Source organism: Morone saxatilis, unplaced genomic scaffold (genome assembly GCF_004916995.1).
Source record: "Morone saxatilis isolate NCDOM2014 unplaced genomic scaffold, NCSU_SB_2.0 Contig7, whole genome shotgun sequence".
NCBI classification, from domain to species: domain Eukaryota; kingdom Metazoa; phylum Chordata; class Actinopteri; family Moronidae; genus Morone; species Morone saxatilis.
The window spans coordinates 15,890,802-15,912,223 of record NW_023340246.1 but is presented as its reverse complement, the minus strand read 5'-3'; the positions used below and the strand labels follow the sequence as shown (position 1 = coordinate 15,912,223).

Below are 21,422 nucleotides of genomic sequence, written 5' to 3'. Positions count from 1 at the left end.
CTCCTCCTCCTCCTCCTCTTCTTGCTGTACACAGCAGACAGGGCTCTGATCAGCCTTGTGTGGTCTTCTCAGATGGAGCCTGAACATGATCTCTTTCCAGGGGAAACGGTTTGTTTTCTCTGCCCGGCTTGCACAAAGAGCCACATTGTTCCTCTCCCCATATCCCACGCTGACTCCCCACTCCAGGTTTTGGGTTACCTGGCCGACGGGGGCTCAGACTTCAGGAGCTTTTTTTATTTTTTTGACCGACAGCCAGGAATATAGTATACTCTTCTCCCCTCCACCTCGCGCCCAATCTAAATACGGTACACGGTAACATACTAGTTCTGAGGTTTGATTCCTCACAACAGATTGCCTGTGATTCCCTACCTTGCTCACTCCCTTCAAGGGAGGAGAGAAATTCTTTGATTAAGACTTTATCCTCAGGCAGTTTATACACTGTGTGGAAAGAGCCTGGCTGGGCTGTTAAAAAAAGACGACTGAGCAACAATCTTTAAGGAAAAGGATGCTCCCTCTGCCTCCTCTAAAACTTCATAATTTTATTAGGGAACACCTACTGATATACAGTAGTTGAGATGGTCTGTGGACACTTAAGTCGTCTTGATGACGCTGGTCCGTAAATGTGTGATTTACAGACCCTCCCTCACCTTTCACCTGATCTGCCAAAGCTTTGATAGCAAATCAGAATTTGAATCACTTTTAGCAATGAGTGCCATGCATGTTTGCTTTAGAATCCTGAAAATTCATGGCATATGACAGTTTAACTGATCCTGATTCTGATGGGGGGTTTTTTTAACGTCACTGGCTCTGATCAGACAATTCTAAAAAAATCAGGCTTGTAATATTACCAAATGTGGTATTATACTCAACCGTCAAATGCTGTAGTATGCAGCGATCAGTATTACAGTTCCCGCTATTGGGGACACCTGATGAGATTTGATCCAGCTAGATCACTCAGAGTCTTTGTCTAAACTTTTGTCCCATTGTAAGATTTCAGTTTTTCTAGTTGAACTCTACACAGATACTATTTGATGTTATATTAACTTATGGATGATGCATCTGTAGATTTTCACAAAAAAGTACTTTATTTCTTCATTTGTTTTTTCTTTGATGATTGTATTTTGTGAGTGCTGAAGCTCTTAAATGCCCCTTGCCTTTATGTTTATATACTGTATGCCCACTAGAGCGCAGTGTTTGCCTTTGTAACTTTGCACCTGCCTCATAGGCAGTCTGCTGACACCCATATGGCAGATTACTGATGATATCCGATGCCAAGTATAGCTTTTCCTCCACACCTTGCTGCCATTATTTTCTCATTACATCCTAATATTGCCTATCATTACAGCGGTGTCATACCAAGAAGACCCAGGGTGCCCTTCACAAAGCCTCTTCTTAATGAAGAGTTCAACAGACCCCTGGGATAAGTAGTCATCACAGCCTACTCCTAGAATAACTCCAAATGTGGCCCACCCATGCCATCATTCCAAAACTACATGCATCAGTTTGTGTGTTTGTGTGTGCCCACAGCAGCGACACATTTCTCCCCACTCATTCCAGCCTACATCTTCACCACAGGTCATGCCATTATGTTAGTGTCATCCTTGGCTGGCCAGGGGACTTTGTCAACAGCTTGTATGAGTCAGTGATGACATCACTCCATGCATACAGCTGCAGTGTCAACAACCAGTCCTCTACTCTGACGCCAGAGGCCCAAAAAAGACATTGTTAAGACTGCCATTGTTGGTTTTATTGCACATTTTAATCATTGCCATTTCTGACCTGATAAAAGATGTGTGTTAATTCAATGTTTGGACAAATACTTTTGTGTCAGACATTTTGTTGCTGTTGTTGCCTGAAATTCATTGGTGCTTTATGACCTCCCCTGTTTAGCCCACTGTCTGAATAGACTATTCACAGATTGTGTTTGAATATAGTTTCAGTAACCAAGAGCTTTGTTGGAGACCTCTTTGTAAAGTAAAATAAATAAAAGTTATTCTAAGAGCAAGAAAACGTGTATGTGTATCTCGTTTTTACCTAAGAAATTATATGTTGTTGTTCTGTAACCTTCTAAATCTTAAAGTAGGCCTATGTTAGCCTAATTAATTTACATACATACAATTATTATGCAGACTTTGAGCAGTAGGGAATTACTAACACACACGCTTCCCTGTAAATGTCTATTTTTAGGGCCAACGTGTCTGCAAGGCAGCGCATCAGCATTCCTAAAATACTGGAAGTTGGTCGAGGCCCTGAGCTGTGACGGTAAAATAGATGAATGAGATAAGAGAACAGATATTCCGGCTTGGTAAGGGCTTACTATTGGATTGGGGGTATTTAGGGTGCAGTGGCACCCTCGCCTGGGGCAGCTTTCAGTGGGTAAAACAGAAACATAAAAACTGCTTAAAACACTTATCACTACACAGGAAAATAGAGAAGGGAGCAGATATGGTATTATATTTGTCAAGTCAACTATAGTTAAGCAGTATAACACCGGATATAGGGCTTTCCCTTCAAAATAAAAGCATTGATCGCGCGATTATGCTGTATTATAGTGGCGTTGCGTTTTGTCGCTATTTTATTGTTATCAGCATTTTATTATTTTACATGTTTTACTTCAAATCGTATTGGGAAATTTTAAAAGTCCAGACACGAAACTCTATTTATATAACACACTTCATACAAAAGATGCACAGTGTGCTTCACAACTGATGTAAAATACACATACAAATAGGAACATTAAAAACAAAGAGAAATGTTGACGAATAATATGTTTTTACTTCCTAAACTTTTACTATACTAATTAGTTTTTTTTTCTTGAATTTAAAGTTATTTTATTTAGTTATATATAGCCAATAAAAATATTATATATATTTAAAATATTTCTTCATTATTAATAAATATGTAGGCTATATAGTATTATACTAGGCTATATCATTTTGCATATGTCTATTATTTATATTTTAAATAATAGACATATTATTAGGTGTTTTATAAGTCTTACGTGTTCTTCAGTACAAAAAGTTCTATCAGAGTTTTAGTTTGACAGTTGTAAGCGGAAGTGGTGCTGTTTTATTCTCTGTACCTTGACAGCGGTCTGCCCTACAGGTTGGACACGTTGCGGTCGGATCAGATTTTGTTGTAGCCTACCTGGGAGCGGACGGGGCTCACCTGAGAGTGAAGCGCGTCTCCATTCGTGCTCTCAACAATCCGCCCGGGGGTTTCACTTTCCTGCGAGCCATTAATGAAAAAGGAGACAGACAGTGCACTTTGGCTGCGGATAAATAATTAACCTGACTGACTCAAGCAGCAGTTTACAGAAGAGCTGACATGAGGAGCTGAGCCAAGCAGTAGCGGAGTGCGCTCTACCCGGGACAACAACAACAACAAAAAACCAGGCCTTCGGGTGTTTTTGTATTATTATTTTTGTTGCTGTTTCATGTCATTTGAGCTGGATACACTGCGCTGTAATCATGCTTGGAGCGGAGAGCAGACTGGAGAGCCGGTTGAAGAAGCTGGAGTCCCTGATGAGGAACCAACAGTCGGTTCTAAACTTGGAAACCCTACTGGTGAGTTTGCATTTACCTTCAGGGTCTGATTCAGGGTAGGTGTCACAATCAGACAAGTGAGTGACACACATAGCTGTGCTCTAAGTAGGTTAATTATTATGCCTCTTGTCTCAGAGAACAGCTGGAGTGAAGAAATCAATCTAATCCAGTTACACAATCTAAAGAATACTAATAGTTATTGTGTGAGTGAATAATTGGACGGCACTCTTTATAATGTTTGAGATAGCAATGTGTAAAGCTCAGGTTGTTAATCATTCCCACCTCAACGAGTGCTGTAGTTTCCTGTGTTGAACCCACTATTGCTATATTTGATAGATATGATGGGAGGGGAGTTTTATAACAAGCAGACGTGATGGGATTTTAAAAGGTGAATTAAGCTGAACTGAAAGCCATTAAAGGACATAAGAAGCAAACAGTGCCCTTCCCTGAGATCTAATTGATAGTTCACCCATTTATCTTTTTCCTGCCACTCCATCATCATTGAGTCCTTTAGCCTGGCCTCTAATTGACATGCCCTCCCTCTGACCTGTCCTAAGAATGTACTTAGCAAAACTTTGATTTAAAAAAAAAAATAAAAAAAATAAAAATAAAAAACTAATGCCACTGCTGAACTCCTCTGGCCCAACCTCTGACAACAGAGACACATTTCTGAGCTGACACGGAGCAGCTTTTTTGTTCTGGACATTACTTCTTTTTTTAACAGGATCTCACACCAGGCCACAACCAATGCACACAGCCACTTATGGAAGTATGTTAAAGCCTAATGCCGGATGAACATGCTTTTCTGCATGGTCTCGGTTTTTTGCTCAACAGGAAACAGATCTAATGGGAAAATGTTTACTTTCGCTGTTGCTTTATACGACTTTGTTATTAACGGAACCAGCAGTGGTTATCAGTCAGGTTATTTCTGTGACATTTGGTGCAAAGAGCAACCCAGGCAGGTCATGCCCAGGTTTCATTATTGGGGTCAAAATGTCAACCTGATGAAGACGAGGCAGTTAAAGAAGAGCTGATCTACACTAAACGTTGTTTATATTAAATTGCTGCTCCATGTTGTAATATTTCCTGTTTGAGGAACCATGTCTATTCTCAGCACTGGTGAGTCAGTCCAGTGTAAAGCCACCGCTCTCAGCTTCACATGAGTGAACCCCAACTTATGTCGTACAAAGATATAATCGGAGTGATTCAGTCCACGACTGTTCATCCAAAACTCACTATTCAGTTTTATCACTATGGTCTGGTTCCCGGCCGTTCTGTAGGGACACAACAATGGTCACCGTGCTGCCTAATGCAGGGAGATACCAGACAGGAAGCTGAAGTCACTTCCTGGAATTGAGATGGGGCTGACCTGCTGTGACTTCACATCACTATTTCCTGTTTGTCCACAGTCATTTTTGTTGTGTGTGCACAAAAGATGTTTTTTTTTTTTTTTAAGCGTTTTTTCTGTAGAACAAAGGATTCAGTTCTGAGTCTGTGAAGCTTTTAAGAAGATACGCAAGTGAAAGTTATAAGAAGTGTAATTGTGGTTATTCCGAGCGTTGTAGTCACTGAACACTTGCCAAAGCTTGTGTTTGCTAACTAAGTAATCCGTAAATGACATGCGTGGGTGATGATTTTCAGTCAGAACATTCATACTTAATTATTTGTTAATGTGTTTATGTGTTGTGCTGTAATGATACGTTTTATTAGAAAATTAATCAGTGATTTGACAGTTGAGTTATTGTTTGTCAAGTGCCATTTGCTGGTTCTAGCTTCTAAAATGTGACTTGATTTGCTGGTCAGACAAAATAAGCAATTTTAAGGCATCAAGTTAGGCTCTTGAGATGGAAATTTCTCATTTTTTGACATTTATATAGACTTAAACTCTAAATCTAATAATCAATCAATCAAAAATGGATAGAAATAATCATCTAGTAGTATTTTATTTTTTATTTTCTTCTGCCAACCAGGGCTTAGCATAATCGCAGGATGTGTCAGAGACCATGTAAACAAGCTATATGACTATAAGCACAGTAGCATACAAGCAGTATGTTCTAACTAACATGGAGGCATTATGTGTGTCTTTTTCTACTTCTGTGTTTTATTGTTAGTATTCAAACATAAAATGATTAACAGAGGTAGCTAACATTCAAATATGTACCAGAGGTATGTAAAATCTCCTTTGTTTAGAATGTAATGTGAAGAATCTAGATTGTATCAGGGGAGGCACCTTTATTCAAAACCCTTTTCTATCAGCGGAGACGGGATGCAGTTCACATTCTGACGCAGTGTGAGAGCCTCTCCATGGTTGCTGAATGTGCTCAGGCAGTATCAGCTCACAGCGGAGGAGGTGGGAGGTGTTGTCTAAGGCGGAGAGGACGCTCAACCAAGCCCGAACTACAGGATCATGTTCAGATTTGTCCAGATTCCAGAAGTTGGAATTGTCTTCAGCACTGACTGGTCTGAGACTCAAATCAAGTGGAGAGAGAGATTTAAACCTTGAACGCTTCACACCACATGATAACATGGGCTGACTGTATGATGTAAACAGTGGTGGGAATTACAGGATAACCATTGTGATCGTTGTCCAGATTAATAATATCATAATTTCCCGTAACAGCGCACCATCTCTGGTTTCTCACCTACCCTTCTGTTTTACTGGTGTTATGCTGCAGATCATTCTTGTACAAACAAACTGTCTGCAAGACTCCTCAACTCCTCCAACGAAAAAATTGTAAGGAAAGCTCCTGTAGCTGTCCGCTAACTCCACATTTGAGTTTATTCAGCAACCTCCTGAACTATAGTGTTTTTAGTGTTAGTTTTTACATATTAAATGACTGTATTCATAACTTTTGGAACTTGAAATCGATGCATTCTGGACAGATTTGACGAGGATGACAAGATTTTGATATCAATGAACCTCAAACCTAGTCTACTTCTAAACTCTTACTGAGTGAACCACCATTTTGTGTTCCAGATGATTTAATTAAAAATGAGCAGATTTACCCGTTGAAAAACCCGTAAAAACTGGTTTCAGGTACAAGGAGGCAACAGCTACTACACACACACACACACCCACACATACACACACTCGGGATGCATGGTAATTATCAGGGCGGATAAATTATCTGCCAATAATGTGTGTCATTATAAATTACCCCAATAATTAAATTATAGCCAATAAATTATCTGTCTATAATAATAATATTAATTAATTTGGAGGTTTCTTATGCTCTATGAAAGCCAAAGGATGTATGACACACACACACACACACACACACTCCAAATGCTTAATTTGAATCTGCTAGAATTAGATTATATTTCCATAAGATTCAAATGTTAACACGGCCCACTGTTGAAAACAGAGTTCCCTCTCTACTGCAGTAACCGTGGCCATTACAACACACACACAGCACAGCGACACACGCACACACACACACACGCACACACACCACTCTCCTCCTCAAACACCATTTCACACACACTGTGTAAAATGATCACAGATCCTGGAGCGCTCAGCCTGAATCCAGACCCATAAGCTGTTTGTCCCACAATAGCTTCTGAGCCTTCAGGTCTATTTCCACCCGTCTGCGGTGGGGGGGAGATCTCTCCGCACAGCTGCTATTTAAAGGTACAGAATTGTTCCACATGCCCCTGCCCACCCACGCACATGTCCCCGAACACACAGTCCAAAAGACACTAAAGACTCAACTCCCCAAACCCCATACACACACACACACCACACACAGCGCACCGCGAATGCTCCACTTGACCCCTGTGTTTTTGAGGAACAGAAGGTCATAACCTTCACCCCCTCACCCCCACCCCCCACCCACCGCCCAACTGCCCTGCCAGCCTCATGCGTTCAGATCACAGAGACATTTTGGTTTCCATGTGAAACTCAACACTGCTGATTTAAGCGCCGATGACACTACTGAGGCCCCGGCTTTTAGTCTGATGCTGCCCCCGGCCCTCTGGGTTAAGCCACTGGGAGGAGTTGGTGTTTGTTTGGCCAGAGCATGCGTTGGTTAACCTAGGTGATAGTGTGTGTGTTTGAGCAGGGGGGGCTGTAAAGGCATCATCTGAGTAGTTACTGTTGTTGTGTGACTTGTTATGTCTTTACATCCCAACCTCCATTGTCTTCCTGTCATTGTATTGCTGTGCTGCACATTAGCAGTCTCATTTTGTCTACCCTTAATGTTGCATGGAGGAGCACATGAATCACAAAAATGTAATTCTTTCCTTCCTTACTTGCATCCTCCGTTCATTCAGTTTTTTTAATCTTTTATCAGTCAGCAGAAGGTCAGGGTTGCTAACTAACAAGATTTGTCCTGACACATTAACAAGAGAATCATAAAAAAAATATTCCTTCCTTCCTTCCCAACATAAATGAAACTTGAATGAATCAGCTGTGAAACTATATTTAAATATTTCTCAATTTTAAGGAAGTAATTCTAAGGTTGAATGACTTTTGTTTCCCCACTGTAGTGGTTAGTTTAAGAGGCAAACTTCTTATTGAATAAGGTTTTTGATACATCCAATCCAAACCTTTTAGTTTCTGTGTATTTGTCAAGGGTTCATTGATTTTCTTTTTTGTCTTTTCTGTCTTTCAGGATTCCATGAACGCGTTGGCTCATGATTTGAACTATCCTGCCCTACGGAAAAACAAAAACATAGATGCCTTTCTGAACAGATGTAAGAGTTGCAGTGTGTTTTGGTGAAGGTCAAGATTCTCGTGCTTAGCTTGAAAAATACCTATGAAGTTATTAAAGTACAACCTCAGAGCACTCTGGTCTGAAGGAAAATTGATATGTTGCTGTTTGTAAATGAATGCAAAACTTTTCTGTTAAGTAGAACTTTTATTTCCTAATGAAAAGCATGACTTTCCAGACCTTATCTTAATCCTTCTCCTGCAGGCCACATACTAAAGAGAGTGCAGTGTTTACAGTGGTTGTTTCTGAAAAAAGGTCACAAAAGAGATAAGAAATATATGAATAAGCCTCTCTGTAGTCTATCTATCAGTGTATTTGTATCCAAATCAACTGCTATTTGGCCTTTACAAATTATACAGTCAAAATATCTCTAAAGTTATATGTATCACTTTTGTGCAGCCCGCTTCTGCTTTTTCTAATCAGTTTTTGAGAAATGTTTTGCACTTTATCTTTGTTTAGACTTACAAAGATTGAAATTAACATCATGGGTCTTATGTTAGAGAAAGTACATACAGCAGCATGTCTTCTGAAAATATTTTCATACAGCTTAACTGCCTTTCTCAACTAAAAACGTTTCTTGCCTCTAATTGATAGTTACAGCTTAAGGGTGACAGAAAAGGGGGGAGAGAGGACTCAGCCACGGTATATGGGACGTGGAGCTACTAGGGCGCCCCCACTAACACAACTTTAATATATCACATTAGACTGCTGTAAGTTTTTAATAAACTCTCACTGACCTCTCTCCAGCAGTTAACAGCTAACCTGTTCCTTTGAATCTCAAACGGTTGGAGCTTGACCCGTCTGTTGCCATGGTAACGTACTGTATGTGTCCGTCCCACAGATGAGAAGACGGTGAGTCAGCTGCGGGAGCTGCAGGTGAAGCTGGAAGATTTTGAGAAAGTGAAGCTGATTGGGAGAGGAGCCTACGGAGAAGTGCAGCTGGTGAGGCTTTTGTCTGCAAAGAGAGTTGGTTAATAAGCATCTTGTTGTTCCCTGCAGCTTTTTTCGATTTTAAATCATGCAGCGGTGCAGGGAGATTTGATGGAAAGATTCTCCAGATGTTTCTAAATAGAGCATTTTGAACAAAAATACCAGAAATGTGAACCACTAGAGGGAGCAACAATCTACCAAAATATAAAATATCTGACATCTGCCACTTGTTTTTTTGCTGTTTCGAATATAATTGGCATCTTTCTCCTCATCATGACCAACTTAACTGACTTTGAGTTTAAAAAAAGTAATTAGGGCCGGCAGTAACTCCTTTTAAACTCCCAGTCTTACCAGATGTTTGTCTCTTGTGCCTGAGGAAGCTTGAATCTGGTCTCTGCTGAGTGTCTTGTGGTAGAAACAAGTCTGGACAGGCTCAGTGAGTGGGAGAGAGAGTGTGAAGTCTGGTGTGGGGGTGTGGAGGAGAGAGGCCCCCTCCCCTCTGCTGCTTAGTGTGTTTGTGCCTCAAATCCTGTGTAAGCATGTCTTTCTATGGGTATGTGCCTGTAATTATGGGTTCCCCTTTCTGCTTCTCTTTGTTTGTCTTTGTTTGTCATGTTATCTTGGTCATCGTGACATTCTTACTATCTTGTTCTTATTGTCCTTGTACGGTTATCAGTGTTTACATGCAAACATCTCTTTTTTTCCTTGCCCTCCTCTGCTGTAGGTCCGCCACAAGGCCTCTCAGAAGGTTTACGCCATGAAGCGGCTCAACAAATTTGAGATGATCAAGCGGTCAGACTCTGCCTTCTTCTGGGAGGAGAGGCACATCATGGCCTTTTCCAACAGTCCCTGGGTCGTCCAGGTCTGAACATGTCTTTCATTGACATTCTCTGTCAGACCCATCCTCCTTCTACTACAGACCCTGAATAGGTTTTTGGTGGATGTCTGGCCCCTTTAAACACGCACATCAAAATGTTTTATAATGCCTACCAGTTATTAATAGAACCTTTTTGAATATTATGTTCTATCTGCTTGAATTTTATAAAACCTCTTCTATACCCTGTCCTTTGGGATTGACCTGTGTACTTAACTGTTATTGCACCAACAGTAGCAAAAGTGCATAAAGATATTTATAAAGGTGAATTAATGTACAGAATAAACATTAAATTAATGAGGTAGTGATAATATCCATGGATGTAGCATCAATCAATACGCACAATACACAGTACAATTGAATTTAGCCTCGATATGTAAATAGTTTAACGATGATATGAGCAGTATGGACAGAACCATAAATACTTAAAACCACAGAATCAGTTTGGCTTTGTTGTGTCCAGTATAAACAGCAAGCAGGTATGTATGTAAAGGTAAATAAAGTAATTTAGGAAACGCTTAATAATCAAACTAACTAGTAATGTGAGTATGATGACCAAAAGATCAAAATACACATCATTTAACTGTAAAGCTTCCTTAAAGAGCTGAAAAGACAACATTTAACATGTATTACAATAACCAAAGCCTATAGGATAACCCAAATTAATTTTAGATCACAATATATAACTTATATTTCTTTTTTTCCAGCTCTGCATTGGGGTAATTACTACAGTCATGATGTTTGCATCAAGTTGGAGATAATAATCTATGTGGTCTGTTGTTGCATGTTGAACACAGATCATGCAGAGATAACGCACCCACACCTGGTAGTCAAATCTGTATCTAAGCTATGGCTTAATGATCCCGTCTAAGTAAGTCACTACGTTTGTCGTCTCCTAGCTGTGCTGTGCTTTCCAAGATGAACGCCACCTCTACATGGTGATGGAGTTCATGCCTGGAGGCGACGTGGTCACACTCACCATGAACTACGACATGCCTGAGAAGTGGGCTCGCTTCTACACGGCTGAAGTGGTGCTGGCACTGAACGCCATCCACTCCATGGGCTTCATCCATCGTGACGTTAAACCCGACAACATGCTGCTGGACCAACACGGACACCTCAAACTGGCAGATTTTGGCACGTGTATGAAGATGGACTCGGTAGGTTTAGAGTTTTGTTGTTTTTTGTCAGCTGTGTTGGGTTTGGACCTTTTGTGTCAGAAGAATTTCCATCCTTTAAAATTAAAGAGAATACTTCTCTTGAAATAATCAAATAGAAAGTGGATGGACTGCTCTGTCTCAACACCAGTGGCCTTTTTCAGTGCCCTAGTGCACCACCAAGTGTTCAGATTGATAAGTGAAGCTTAGTACAGCACTGTTGCATCAGGTTGTTTTGAGAAGGCCTCAGACCTTATTGTGCTAAACAACCAATCTAGACTACAGCAGAGGCCCCGCCTCTGGTGTAGGGAAGGAAGTGTTTTTCCTACCTTTTTGTTTTTACCACAGCAATTTCTAAATAGCTGTTCCTCAAGTTGTTCCACACATCAGAGCTCTCTGAAAATCTACCCGTAAACAGAATGTGTCACATAAATAAGGTCAAAACAGTCTTACAGTGATTGAACTCTGCCCTAAATTATCTCTGCCTGAATAGATTAAATTATTTCTCCCACTCAGAACATCTGGAATACTGTAAAAGATGTATTTTATAAAAAAAATTACAAATTCAGTTGGTCACAATAAAAGGAGACACCAGCATGTGTTTTTAAGTTTCTTTTTTTTACATCCACTGCTTTATATGGGGCTGTTTAACAGCTCTTTTGAGTCATGCACAATAGAAATTGTATTACTTTTACTGTCCCAACTATTCTATTCTTGTTTTCTCTGTATAGTAAATCTTGTGTGTTTTCCTGCTTGCAGACAGGCATGGTGCACTGTGACACAGCTGTAGGCACACCCGACTACATCTCCCCTGAGGTGCTCCAGTCCCAGGGTGGTGATGGTTTCTATGGCCGGGAGTGCGACTGGTGGTCTGTCGGTGTTTTTATCTATGAGTTACTAGTCGGTAAGTGGCCTACCATATATACAGCCATAATTTTTATGGACTAACAGGATATGATGTCTTGGATGTTGGAAGCTATGATGCTGTAATCGTTGAGTCATTGGCATAATCATCAACAAGTCAGCCTGACAGATACATCCTGTTCATTTTTGTGGTTTTAGTCAGCTAAAATCCTAAAAATGTCCATCAATCATTGTACAAGATGACTTTTTTTGACAGGTGAAACTCCCTTCTATGCCGAGTCCCTGGTTGGAACTTATGGGAAGATCATGAACCACAAGAACTCACTCATCTTCCCAGATGATGTAGAGATGTCTCAGGATGCCAAAGACCTCATCTGTGCCTTTCTTACTGACAGGTTCGCACATGGGAATGACAAACACTAACACTTGTGCTTTGTGCTTTAAGAAGGATTCAGAATTTTTAACAATTTTAGGCTGCCTGTCATTTGCAGACGGTTGCAGTTTCCCCATGTTGATACATGTTGAATTCCATAATGGGACGTGATAAACACACATCTGTCACACTGTACGGTAGAGCAACAGCTTAAATAAACAGTGTGAGAACTGTGTCAAAGATTAGACACAACAAAGCTAACAAAAGTCATCTAGATTTAAACATGTTGCACAACTCTTCCTCAGTCTGCGGTGCTTTATTCACCAAATGTTTTTGGTGGTTTCCACCACTCTGATGAAGGATAGAGGAATAAGGCATGGTGTTGTAGGAATAAATTAACTTCCAGTTCAGCTGATGAAGTATGTGGTTCTGTAGTTCAAGAAACAAGTTCAAAATACAAGTCTGACCTTAATCTATATTTTTATAGTCTTTTCTTTATTGTCAATAAATCCCATGAAAAAAACAAAACCAACAGTCTCATTGGTTGCTACTGAAGATGTAAGTATTAGCTTAGCACTGTAGCGTAATGTTTCTCAGATAAGTGCATTTGTTTGGGACTGTTTTTAACCACAGATCGATACACATTTAATGTGAAGTGATAGTGAATATTTACAGCAGTGGGATTTACCCCAAATAAACTACAGTGCCCAGTGGTTATTATAAAGAAGGACCATGTCAATGCAACAGTCCAAAAGATGTGTTCTTAATATTGTTTGGACAACAATGGAGCTTTATGGCACAGAACTTGTATCAGGCTCAGACTACACACATATTTTTGGTTTTGGTAATTTCATGGGATTTGTTGACAAATAGAAAAATATAGAATATGATCTGACTTATCCTTAAATAAATGTAATATTATGTCTTGATGATCCCAGCCCTTGGTTAGTGGACCATCCCCCTGGAAGAAACCACTTCCTGTTTACATTAGAAGCCCCGCCCCCGAGAGGGCTCAAACACAGGCCCTTTCTACCTTAATACAGAGCAGCCTTTCATTTTTCCTCACTCAGTTTATTTACATTCTCACTCACTATTCTCCCACCACAGACAGAATCTCTCATGTGTACGGCTGCCCAGCCACACACCCACACACACACGCACACATATCTTGAACACTGACCAATGCATTCATTCACCACTCATGCTCTGTCACTGTCACCCCATCTTGCTGAATCATTCCTGATTTTTCCTCTTTTCCATGTTTTTTTATCACTCTCCATTTTAAATTTTTTTTCTTCTTCTTTCTCTTGGTGCCACTTTCCATTTCTCCATCCTCCCCTTTCTGCCGTAACTTTCTCCTTTTCACTCCTGCAGTTTTCCGGGCATTGAAACACAGCTTGTTGTAAGCCTGGCTTGGTTGCATGAATTTTTTTATTTCATTTTTTGCGGGGGTTTAAAAACTCTCCCTTCTCTCTTTCTTCCTCCCCGCCCCTGCCCTCTCTTCCTCTTGGCTGGGTCTGGAATGTCCCACACGTGGCAAGCCCAAACTGCCGCACCCCTCCAGCCCTGTACCCAGTGGTGGAGGAGGGAGGAAAGGGGGAAGAGAAAGGGAGAGTGTATCTGTGTGTAGACTTTTAAAGGCAGCTCCAGCAGTTGTGTTTGAGCCAGTCAGTCAGTTGTTGATGTTGCCTCCTGCAGTCTGATCCTTCTGTCTTCACTCCCTCTCTCCTCCTGGATCTATATTATCTGTCTGGTTAGAGGAGGTTCCAGTGTCCACCAGTGGTCATGTGGCTCTCCATGCTGGTCAGTGTGGTCAATGCCTAGTGGTCACTCCACTAGCCAGTGTGTTTAGGATGACATGTTGATGACGATGGTGGGTGGAGGGGACGAGCAGGGGTGTGTTTTGTGTTCAGCCTGAGGAGGCTCTGCTCACAGTCTTGGTCCTGTTGGTGTGTGCAGGGAGGTTCGTCTGGGCCGCACTGGAGTGGATGAGATCAAATGTCACCCATTCTTCAAGAACAATCAGTGGACCTTTGACAACATCCGAGAGAGTAAGTGTGTAATGTGCATGTTATTTTAATCTTGTGTATTCTTCAAATCCTTATACTTCAGATTCAGATTTCTCCTTTTCCATCTCTGGTAATATGTCAAGTGTTCTCTTTCTACCTCTCATTACCATTCCTCTGATTTTGCTTACACTTCTTATCATCTCCAGCCCATTCCTCTGCAGACCTGTTTCTTTTCAGTCTTAGTTCATAGTTTATTTCCATCTCCTGAGCCAATAAGCCTGAGTATATATGGTACACATGCTCTCCATATGCTCCCCGCTCTTATCTTACATTATATGACTGGATGCTGTGCAGAGCAGCAGAGCACATGGTGCACAAAAACCTGCAGGATAATCAGCTGCATATGGGTGAAAAAATAGATTAAAGGGAATTGAAAAGATATAAGAAACTTTTACTACCGACTCTATACTAAATGGAATAATACAGTGTTTTGTTAACACTAGTAAGTAGCTGAGGAGTTTATACTTTAGTAGCTCTTAAATGTGCAAGTTAAGAGCTGACACTTAAATCTGATGGCCCTACCTTTTTCAATGGGTTAAACATGGCATGCTGGCTCTGCACCACCAATACCAGCAATACTTACAATGAAAGTATCCAGCAATACTAATAATGAAAGTAGTCAGCCAATACTATAATGAAAGTATCCACCAATAGAGCAGTTCTGTTAAAGTTGTGTAGCCCCGAAACTGACGGTCCAAATATTATAAAATATCAATTGAACTGAATGATAATAACTGCTGACAATAATCTTTTATTATGTATTTAGATTGTTACATGAACAGGCCCTTGTGATGTATAGTGTTTAATTATTGGCTAAATACATAACTTTAAGAATAAAAGATGTGAAAGGAGGTGAAAAAGTATATATTTCTCATAAATACTGCAATATGTATAAAAACAATATATTTTTCACCATTTTGTTCTGTTATGATATCCATCAGTGGTAACATTATTAAGGTAATACTTTACTCTTAAATTTAGCATTTGACCACTGCACATTGAGTATCTGTATAGAGTCATGGTTCAATGTCCCCTTAAACAGTTCTATCAGATTAAGCATCACTTAGGAAGGAAAGAAGGAAGGAAGGAAATAAATAAAAGGATATATTGGTAATATGAACAGGACCTCTGTCTGTATAGGATTACACGCAGGCTCTTTATGCTTTCCTCTCCGTCTCTCTGCTTCACCTGGCTCTGATTAAGACAACAGACAGAACTTCTGACTGAAGTTAAGACTGCCTGGCAGTCTGAAACACAAAACCACTACTGTGCCACTGCCGCACTGCACATGCATGTCCTGTCTCACACACACGCACTCAAACGCACACTCAAAACCTGACCCTGCTCCCATTGTGGCATCCCGCAGAGCTGTATGTACCTCCCAGACCCCTGTGTGTGTGTGTGTTGGTGTGTGTGTGTGTGTGTGTGCGCGCTTGAGGATGACTTTACTCCCTGCTGTGTGTGGCTAGGACTCAGGAGATTTTCCATGTTTGGGCTCCACTGACGATTCTCCCAGTTGTCTTCATGTTTATCAAACTTATTAAGCATTGGGAAGTTTGAGGGAAAATAAACCAGCACCACGGATGGATGGATGAATCGATGGATGGGACGGGAGGCAGCACCCCCCGTAGCGGCGGGCGGGGCAGGCTCTGCGGCCTGTGTGGACTAGCCTAATGAGAGGGGCGTCTCAGTTTGGAGGGCTGCTCCCGCTCTCTCACTCTCACTGTGGCCACGGCTGCCTGTCATTAGCCGCCCGCTATCAGAGAGCATTCTGGGAAGTCGTGCCACAAGGGCCTCCATGGAGCGGCCCGTGTCTCTTTCTGTCTCACCGCACTTTGCCTTTTTTTCCCCCCTCGTTTGTTTCATTCCTGTGCTTGATCTCTCCCTGTATTTTCTCTTCCATCTTTGAGTCACATTTGTCACGCTGAGGGTTGTGTCTTGACCTAACAGTAATGAGCTCTTTGCTCAGAGCCAGAAATGCACTGGTCTGAGGAACTCGATCCATAGTGGCTGCTTTTTTTTTTCTCAATTAGGAACTATTTATAGGTTAAAAGACTAGCTTAGTTTTATCTGATTGGCCCTTTGACACATTTTTGTCTGCCTGTTGTGCAGACTTTTAAAGCACGGCTGCTCCTGCGAGAGGAGAGAGCGGGCGTTTAGGCTTTGCTGGTGAAAGGCACTGTGTGTGGGGCACAAAGCAAGCACTGTACCGGGAAAAGGAGTGGTGTCAGCCTCACGCCAACCTGCAGAGAGCTTACTCCTACTGCAAACGGTGCCAAAGTTGGCATAGAGTTTTACTCCTGGAAAACTGCTGAGAGTTTCTTGAAGATGTACTTTAAATTTAAATACCTGTAGCATTAGGTTTTAATCTTTGATCACCACAGTTTATATAAAACATCAGCATCATTTGCACCTCCTCCTCCTCTCCCCATTTTGCTCCATGACTCTCTCTCTCTCTGTTTCTGTCCTCCAGCTGTGGCTCCAGTTGTGCCAGAGCTGAACAGTGACATAGACACCAGTAACTTTGACGACATAGAGGATGATAAAGGAAATGTTGAGACCTTTTCTCCACCCAAAGCCTTTGTGGGCAACCAGCTACCGTTTGTCGGCTTCACTTACTTCAAGGAGGACCAGTGAGTGTTTTATTCTGACATTTCTTTTTACCTCGATTATGCTGCTGGGCATAGAAATCTTGTCTGGATTAGTGTTTGCTGACCTTTTGTGAATGTACTTTTTTTTGTGATACCGTGATTTTAACTAGAACAAAATATAGCTCTCATGTGTGGGAGCTTTTACAAGGGCTTCTAGATTCAGGAAACAGGTTTAAAGACAGTGCTGCGCCTAAAATGCAAGAGGTAGAAAAAGGCAGCTTCACACCCATACCTTTAATTCAGTCTTACACCAGTCAGACACTGTAAGCCTGTTCAGGTTCCACACTGCTGCCTTGTTCTGACAGCCCCTTTAAATGCCCTCTTTGCTTATGCTGACGTCTAATTTTTGAAGCCCTGCTCCTAAATTGGTAGGAGAAGAAGTAAAAAACAACACCAGTGTGTTTAATTCATGGTCCTATAGTTATTTAATCTTATATTAGTCTTTCATACCAAATGCAGTAACTTTGCTCAATTCATAAATTCATCTTACACTGAAACCATATCAGTTATTGTCGTCTGAGCAGTGCGTGTTATGTTGTGTACAAGTTGTTATGTACAAGTGTACACAGGTGGTGGTAAAAATAGCCCAAATTTCTCCTAATATTTGAATACTGTGGTAATAAAAAGTATGGCTGCGATGACAACTCTCTTTACTGTGCATTTTAGAATACAACTTTTCTGAAATCATCTTCAGTTTTTTATAATATATGGGTGCATTTCCATTAATTACAATTATGAACACCATGAGAGAACAGTTTTTGCTAAAGGGCACAACTGGTCTTAAAGTGATCATAAAATGGCTTCAGATTCCTTGGCCATTATGCAGCCATGTGGCAGGTAATAGTTCCCAGAGATAGTTGCCCACCATTCATGGTTAACAGTTGGCAACAGACAGCGCGGGTTGGAGACATCCTTTGGGTTTCTACGAAGGTAAACCCATCCAGATGTAAGAAAGATCTTCAGACCTTATTGCTTTTTCCACAGCACATGGTTTCAGGTTTTGAGATTATATAAATAGTAATAATAATGCAATAAATGTAACGTGTCTTGATGAACATTCAACAAAACCTTGATGAGCTTGTATTATAAATGTGGTTAGGGTAAAATACGTCACTTGCTTGTAGAGATCTGGACATGTGGATGGTGTTTGATGTTATAAGGACTGGAAAATTACCACAGAATAGACATTCATGACTCTCCTTTCTCTCTCTCAGGCTACTGAAGGTAAATAACAACTGCTCTGTGGAGGATTCAGAGGACAGTAAGGAAAACGATAAGGAGTATTGCTCAGAGAGTAATAAAGAGGTATGTGTTTTTAGAAGAAAGATAAAAGACATTAAAAAAAAAATATGGAAAGGACCATTAGGTAACAGTATTTTCTTTTCTGGTCGTCTGAGCAGCTGCAGAAAAAGCTTCATCAGCTGGAGGAGCAACGCGATCATGACATGCAGGCCAAAAATGAGCTGGAGCACAAGTGCAAGTACGACTGGACAAATAACACACACAAACGCAGAGCACCAGCAGTGCTTCTTTACTCGTTCTGACATTACAAATATTACTTTTATTATTGTTGTACTATATTATTATAATATTTTAACAGTTACTTTTTACTGTACAAACTGAAAACATTTGTTAACTTTTTATTCATGATAAAGCATCCCTTTCAAGCTATAACTCACCAAAACTTTGGGTTAAAGAGTTCTTAACCTCAAGAACATCATGAAATGAGCACAAAATCATCCAACCTTTATCCAACATTTTAACGCTTGTGCATGTAGCTTGTTTATATTGATCATTATGCCTTTCATTTTTAAACAATAATAACTATTAACTAAAACAGGCCATCACTGAGAAGATTGGCATTCATGCTGTGTGCCAGCTGTTGGATAATCCAGGAAATCTGTTTGATTGCTTTACACAACAGGAAGTGACATCCCATCCTACAAAGCTTCTGATGAGGGTAGATTTAAAAGAACGAAAATATATCACTTACGACATTTTACATCAGCAAAGTACAGAGTACAAAGAACAGTTGGTTAGTGGTTTGCTGTCTTTGTCTGTTGTGTCTTTTGTATTTTGGAAATGTCCAGTACTTTGTATGATACATTTGCATATAAATGAAGAAAAACTGAATATCTGGAAACTTGTACCTACAGTGATTATAACAGAACAAAAGGCAGGTGCGTTTTTACGAGGGGATTTGTGAGAAGAGCTCTGCAATAAAACTTATTTTTCCACAGAAATGCCACCAACCGCTTAGACAAGCTGGTGAAAGAATTAGACAAGGAGGTAAGGATGGATGGATGCAATTTCAATCAGGATATAATAAAGTAGATCAGAAATTATTCCACTCACAACATTGTTTGTATTTTAAGATGAGTAGCAGGCAGAAAGTCGAGGCCTCGCTAAGACAGCTGGAGAGAGAGCGAGCTCTGCTGCAGCACCAGAGTGCCGAGAACCTGCGCAAGGTGGAGATTGAAGCTGACAGAAAACGCAGCCTGGAAAACGAATGTGAGCACTTTGGGAAATATCCTTTCTAACCATTAAGCTTGGAACTCCTGAATAAGCTTAAAATTGCATTTCTAACATATCAGTCTGACTGTTAAACTCATTAAAACGTTGTAATAAACCACAAGGATACCTGGGAGCTCTGCACCCCCAGTATTTTATCACAGTATATACTGTATTGTTAAATATGCTGTCTATCAATTCATCATAGTATTTACAGGGTCCACTGAGTGTGTTACATAAAATACTGCATTAACTCTGTATTTACTCATTAGTGAACAACCTGAGGGACCAACTAGAAGATCTTAGGAAGAAGAACCAGAATTCACAGATCTCCAATGAGGAAAACATCCAGCTGCAGAAACAAGTGAGAGGGAGCTTCACCTAACATAGTTTTACACAGCTTTGTCTTTCTTTTATTGATACATTTTCATATTGCTTCACAGTTAAATAAGCGCACGTATGTAAATCAAACATGCTGAATTAATAATCCATATTCAAGCAAGCAACTGTGCCCTCTGTTTTCATTCTTCTTCTTTTCCCCCATTAAATCCCTTTAATTTCGCCGCATCACTGACCCAGTTTAGCCTGCAGGGAAATGTTTCATCCTGTCCGTTTCTCATCTGTAGCTGGAAGAGGCCAACGCCGTGCTTCAGGCCGAGCAGGAAGCGGCAGCGCGGCTGAAGAAGAGTCAGGCAGAGGCGCAGAAACAGGCTGAGAGCCTGGAGGTCAGCCTCAGGGAGATGCAGGAAAAGTGCAGCCAGCTGGAAAACGGCAAGATGGAGCTGGAGAAGCAGCTGATGGGGCTGCAAGCCGAGCTGGAGGAGGAGAAAAGAGATCGCAACCTTGGGACAGAAACTATTACTGACCTGCAGGGTGAGACATGGTTGTCTGTTACACTTTGACATGAATCAGTATTGAAATATACGAAATAAGTAGTTCCAAGTAGTTGTAAAGTGAGACAATGGAGCTTTTGAGAGAAGAAATATCTCATTCTTCGTCTCACACATGAAAGGTTGAATTTATAAACCATAAAACACACTATATTTATGAAAGTCAGAGGTTTTGTTGCTGCAGCTTTCCTTGCTCTTGTATAACCAGCTGTTTATGGTGACTAATGTTAGCAAACTTTACAGAAACATTGCTGTATAAGAAGACAATAAAGGCTCTTCTCCCCTTGCACTACTGTCACAACAGCCTAGCATTTTAGCTAACTACCAAACATTATACCATAAATGGAGCGAAGCCTGCCGGCAGTCAACTCGAGCTGCACTGCTATACACACACACACGACATGCTTCACTCTCCATAATCACAAACCAAGCTTCCAATCCGGCGGTCTGTTTAACCAGCAAAATTTCCCAGCTCTCCCTCTTTGCTCTGTCAATGCCGCTGCTGCCCTGCATCATTATTGCTGCCTGTCATTCTGTACGCCCCACCACCGCCCCAGCCTCCACCTGTAGGCTCCTGTTAAGGGTTTAAGGTATTTGCTCATCACTCCCCAATATCTCTATGTAAAGATATCTGTGGGGAAAATCTAAAGCTATGTTATACTACTGTAATAAACAGTTAAAACGTGAGTTGTCTGACTGAACTGGCAGTTGTAGCCACAGTGGCCACTGTATAGCAAAAATTCATTTTTTTTATACACATCGCCTGCACACAGTTGAGTGAAATTAACAATAAGCAGAAGAAAAATGTTGTTAAGATGTGATTGTTAAATTTTACTACAATAATCA

General features: G+C 40.8%; 2 protein-coding genes across 5 annotated transcripts in view; one reads left to right on the top strand and one right to left on the bottom strand.

The window, feature by feature from the left end:
* LOC118340405 (probable ATP-dependent RNA helicase DDX10) lies at positions 1-1,953 on the bottom strand (the record flags this gene model as incomplete). Its single annotated transcript, XM_035678346.1, is given in 1 exon segment — positions 1-1,953. A coding segment is annotated over 1 exon segment (87 nt), but the record flags the coding sequence as incomplete, so codon positions are not given.
* Positions 1,954-3,090: 1,137 nt separating this feature from the next.
* The window catches only part of LOC118340403 (rho-associated protein kinase 2-like), a 35,311-nt gene continuing 16,979 nt past the window's right edge, over positions 3,091-21,422 (top strand). For all 4 annotated transcript variants that reach the window (XR_004797373.1, XM_035678343.1, XM_035678342.1 and 1 more), the window contains exons 1-15: positions 3,091-3,566; positions 8,159-8,240; positions 9,099-9,199; positions 9,912-10,049; positions 10,961-11,221; positions 11,978-12,122; positions 12,339-12,477; positions 14,415-14,506; positions 16,998-17,157; positions 18,390-18,480; positions 18,576-18,655; positions 19,416-19,464; positions 19,551-19,686; positions 19,959-20,050; positions 20,313-20,559. Coding sequence is in view for 3 of the 4 variants with exons in the window: in XM_035678343.1 (XP_035534236.1) it covers positions 3,471-3,566; positions 8,159-8,240; positions 9,099-9,199; positions 9,912-10,049; positions 10,961-11,221; positions 11,978-12,122; positions 12,339-12,477; positions 14,415-14,506; positions 16,998-17,157; positions 18,390-18,480; positions 18,576-18,655; positions 19,416-19,464; positions 19,551-19,686; positions 19,959-20,050; positions 20,313-20,559 (1,909 nt within the window). In the remaining variant the exon portion in view is untranslated. The remainder of the gene's footprint in view (positions 3,567-8,158; positions 8,241-9,098; positions 9,200-9,911; positions 10,050-10,960; positions 11,222-11,977; positions 12,123-12,338; positions 12,478-14,414; positions 14,507-16,997; positions 17,158-18,389; positions 18,481-18,575; positions 18,656-19,415; positions 19,465-19,550; positions 19,687-19,958; positions 20,051-20,312; positions 20,560-21,422) is intronic.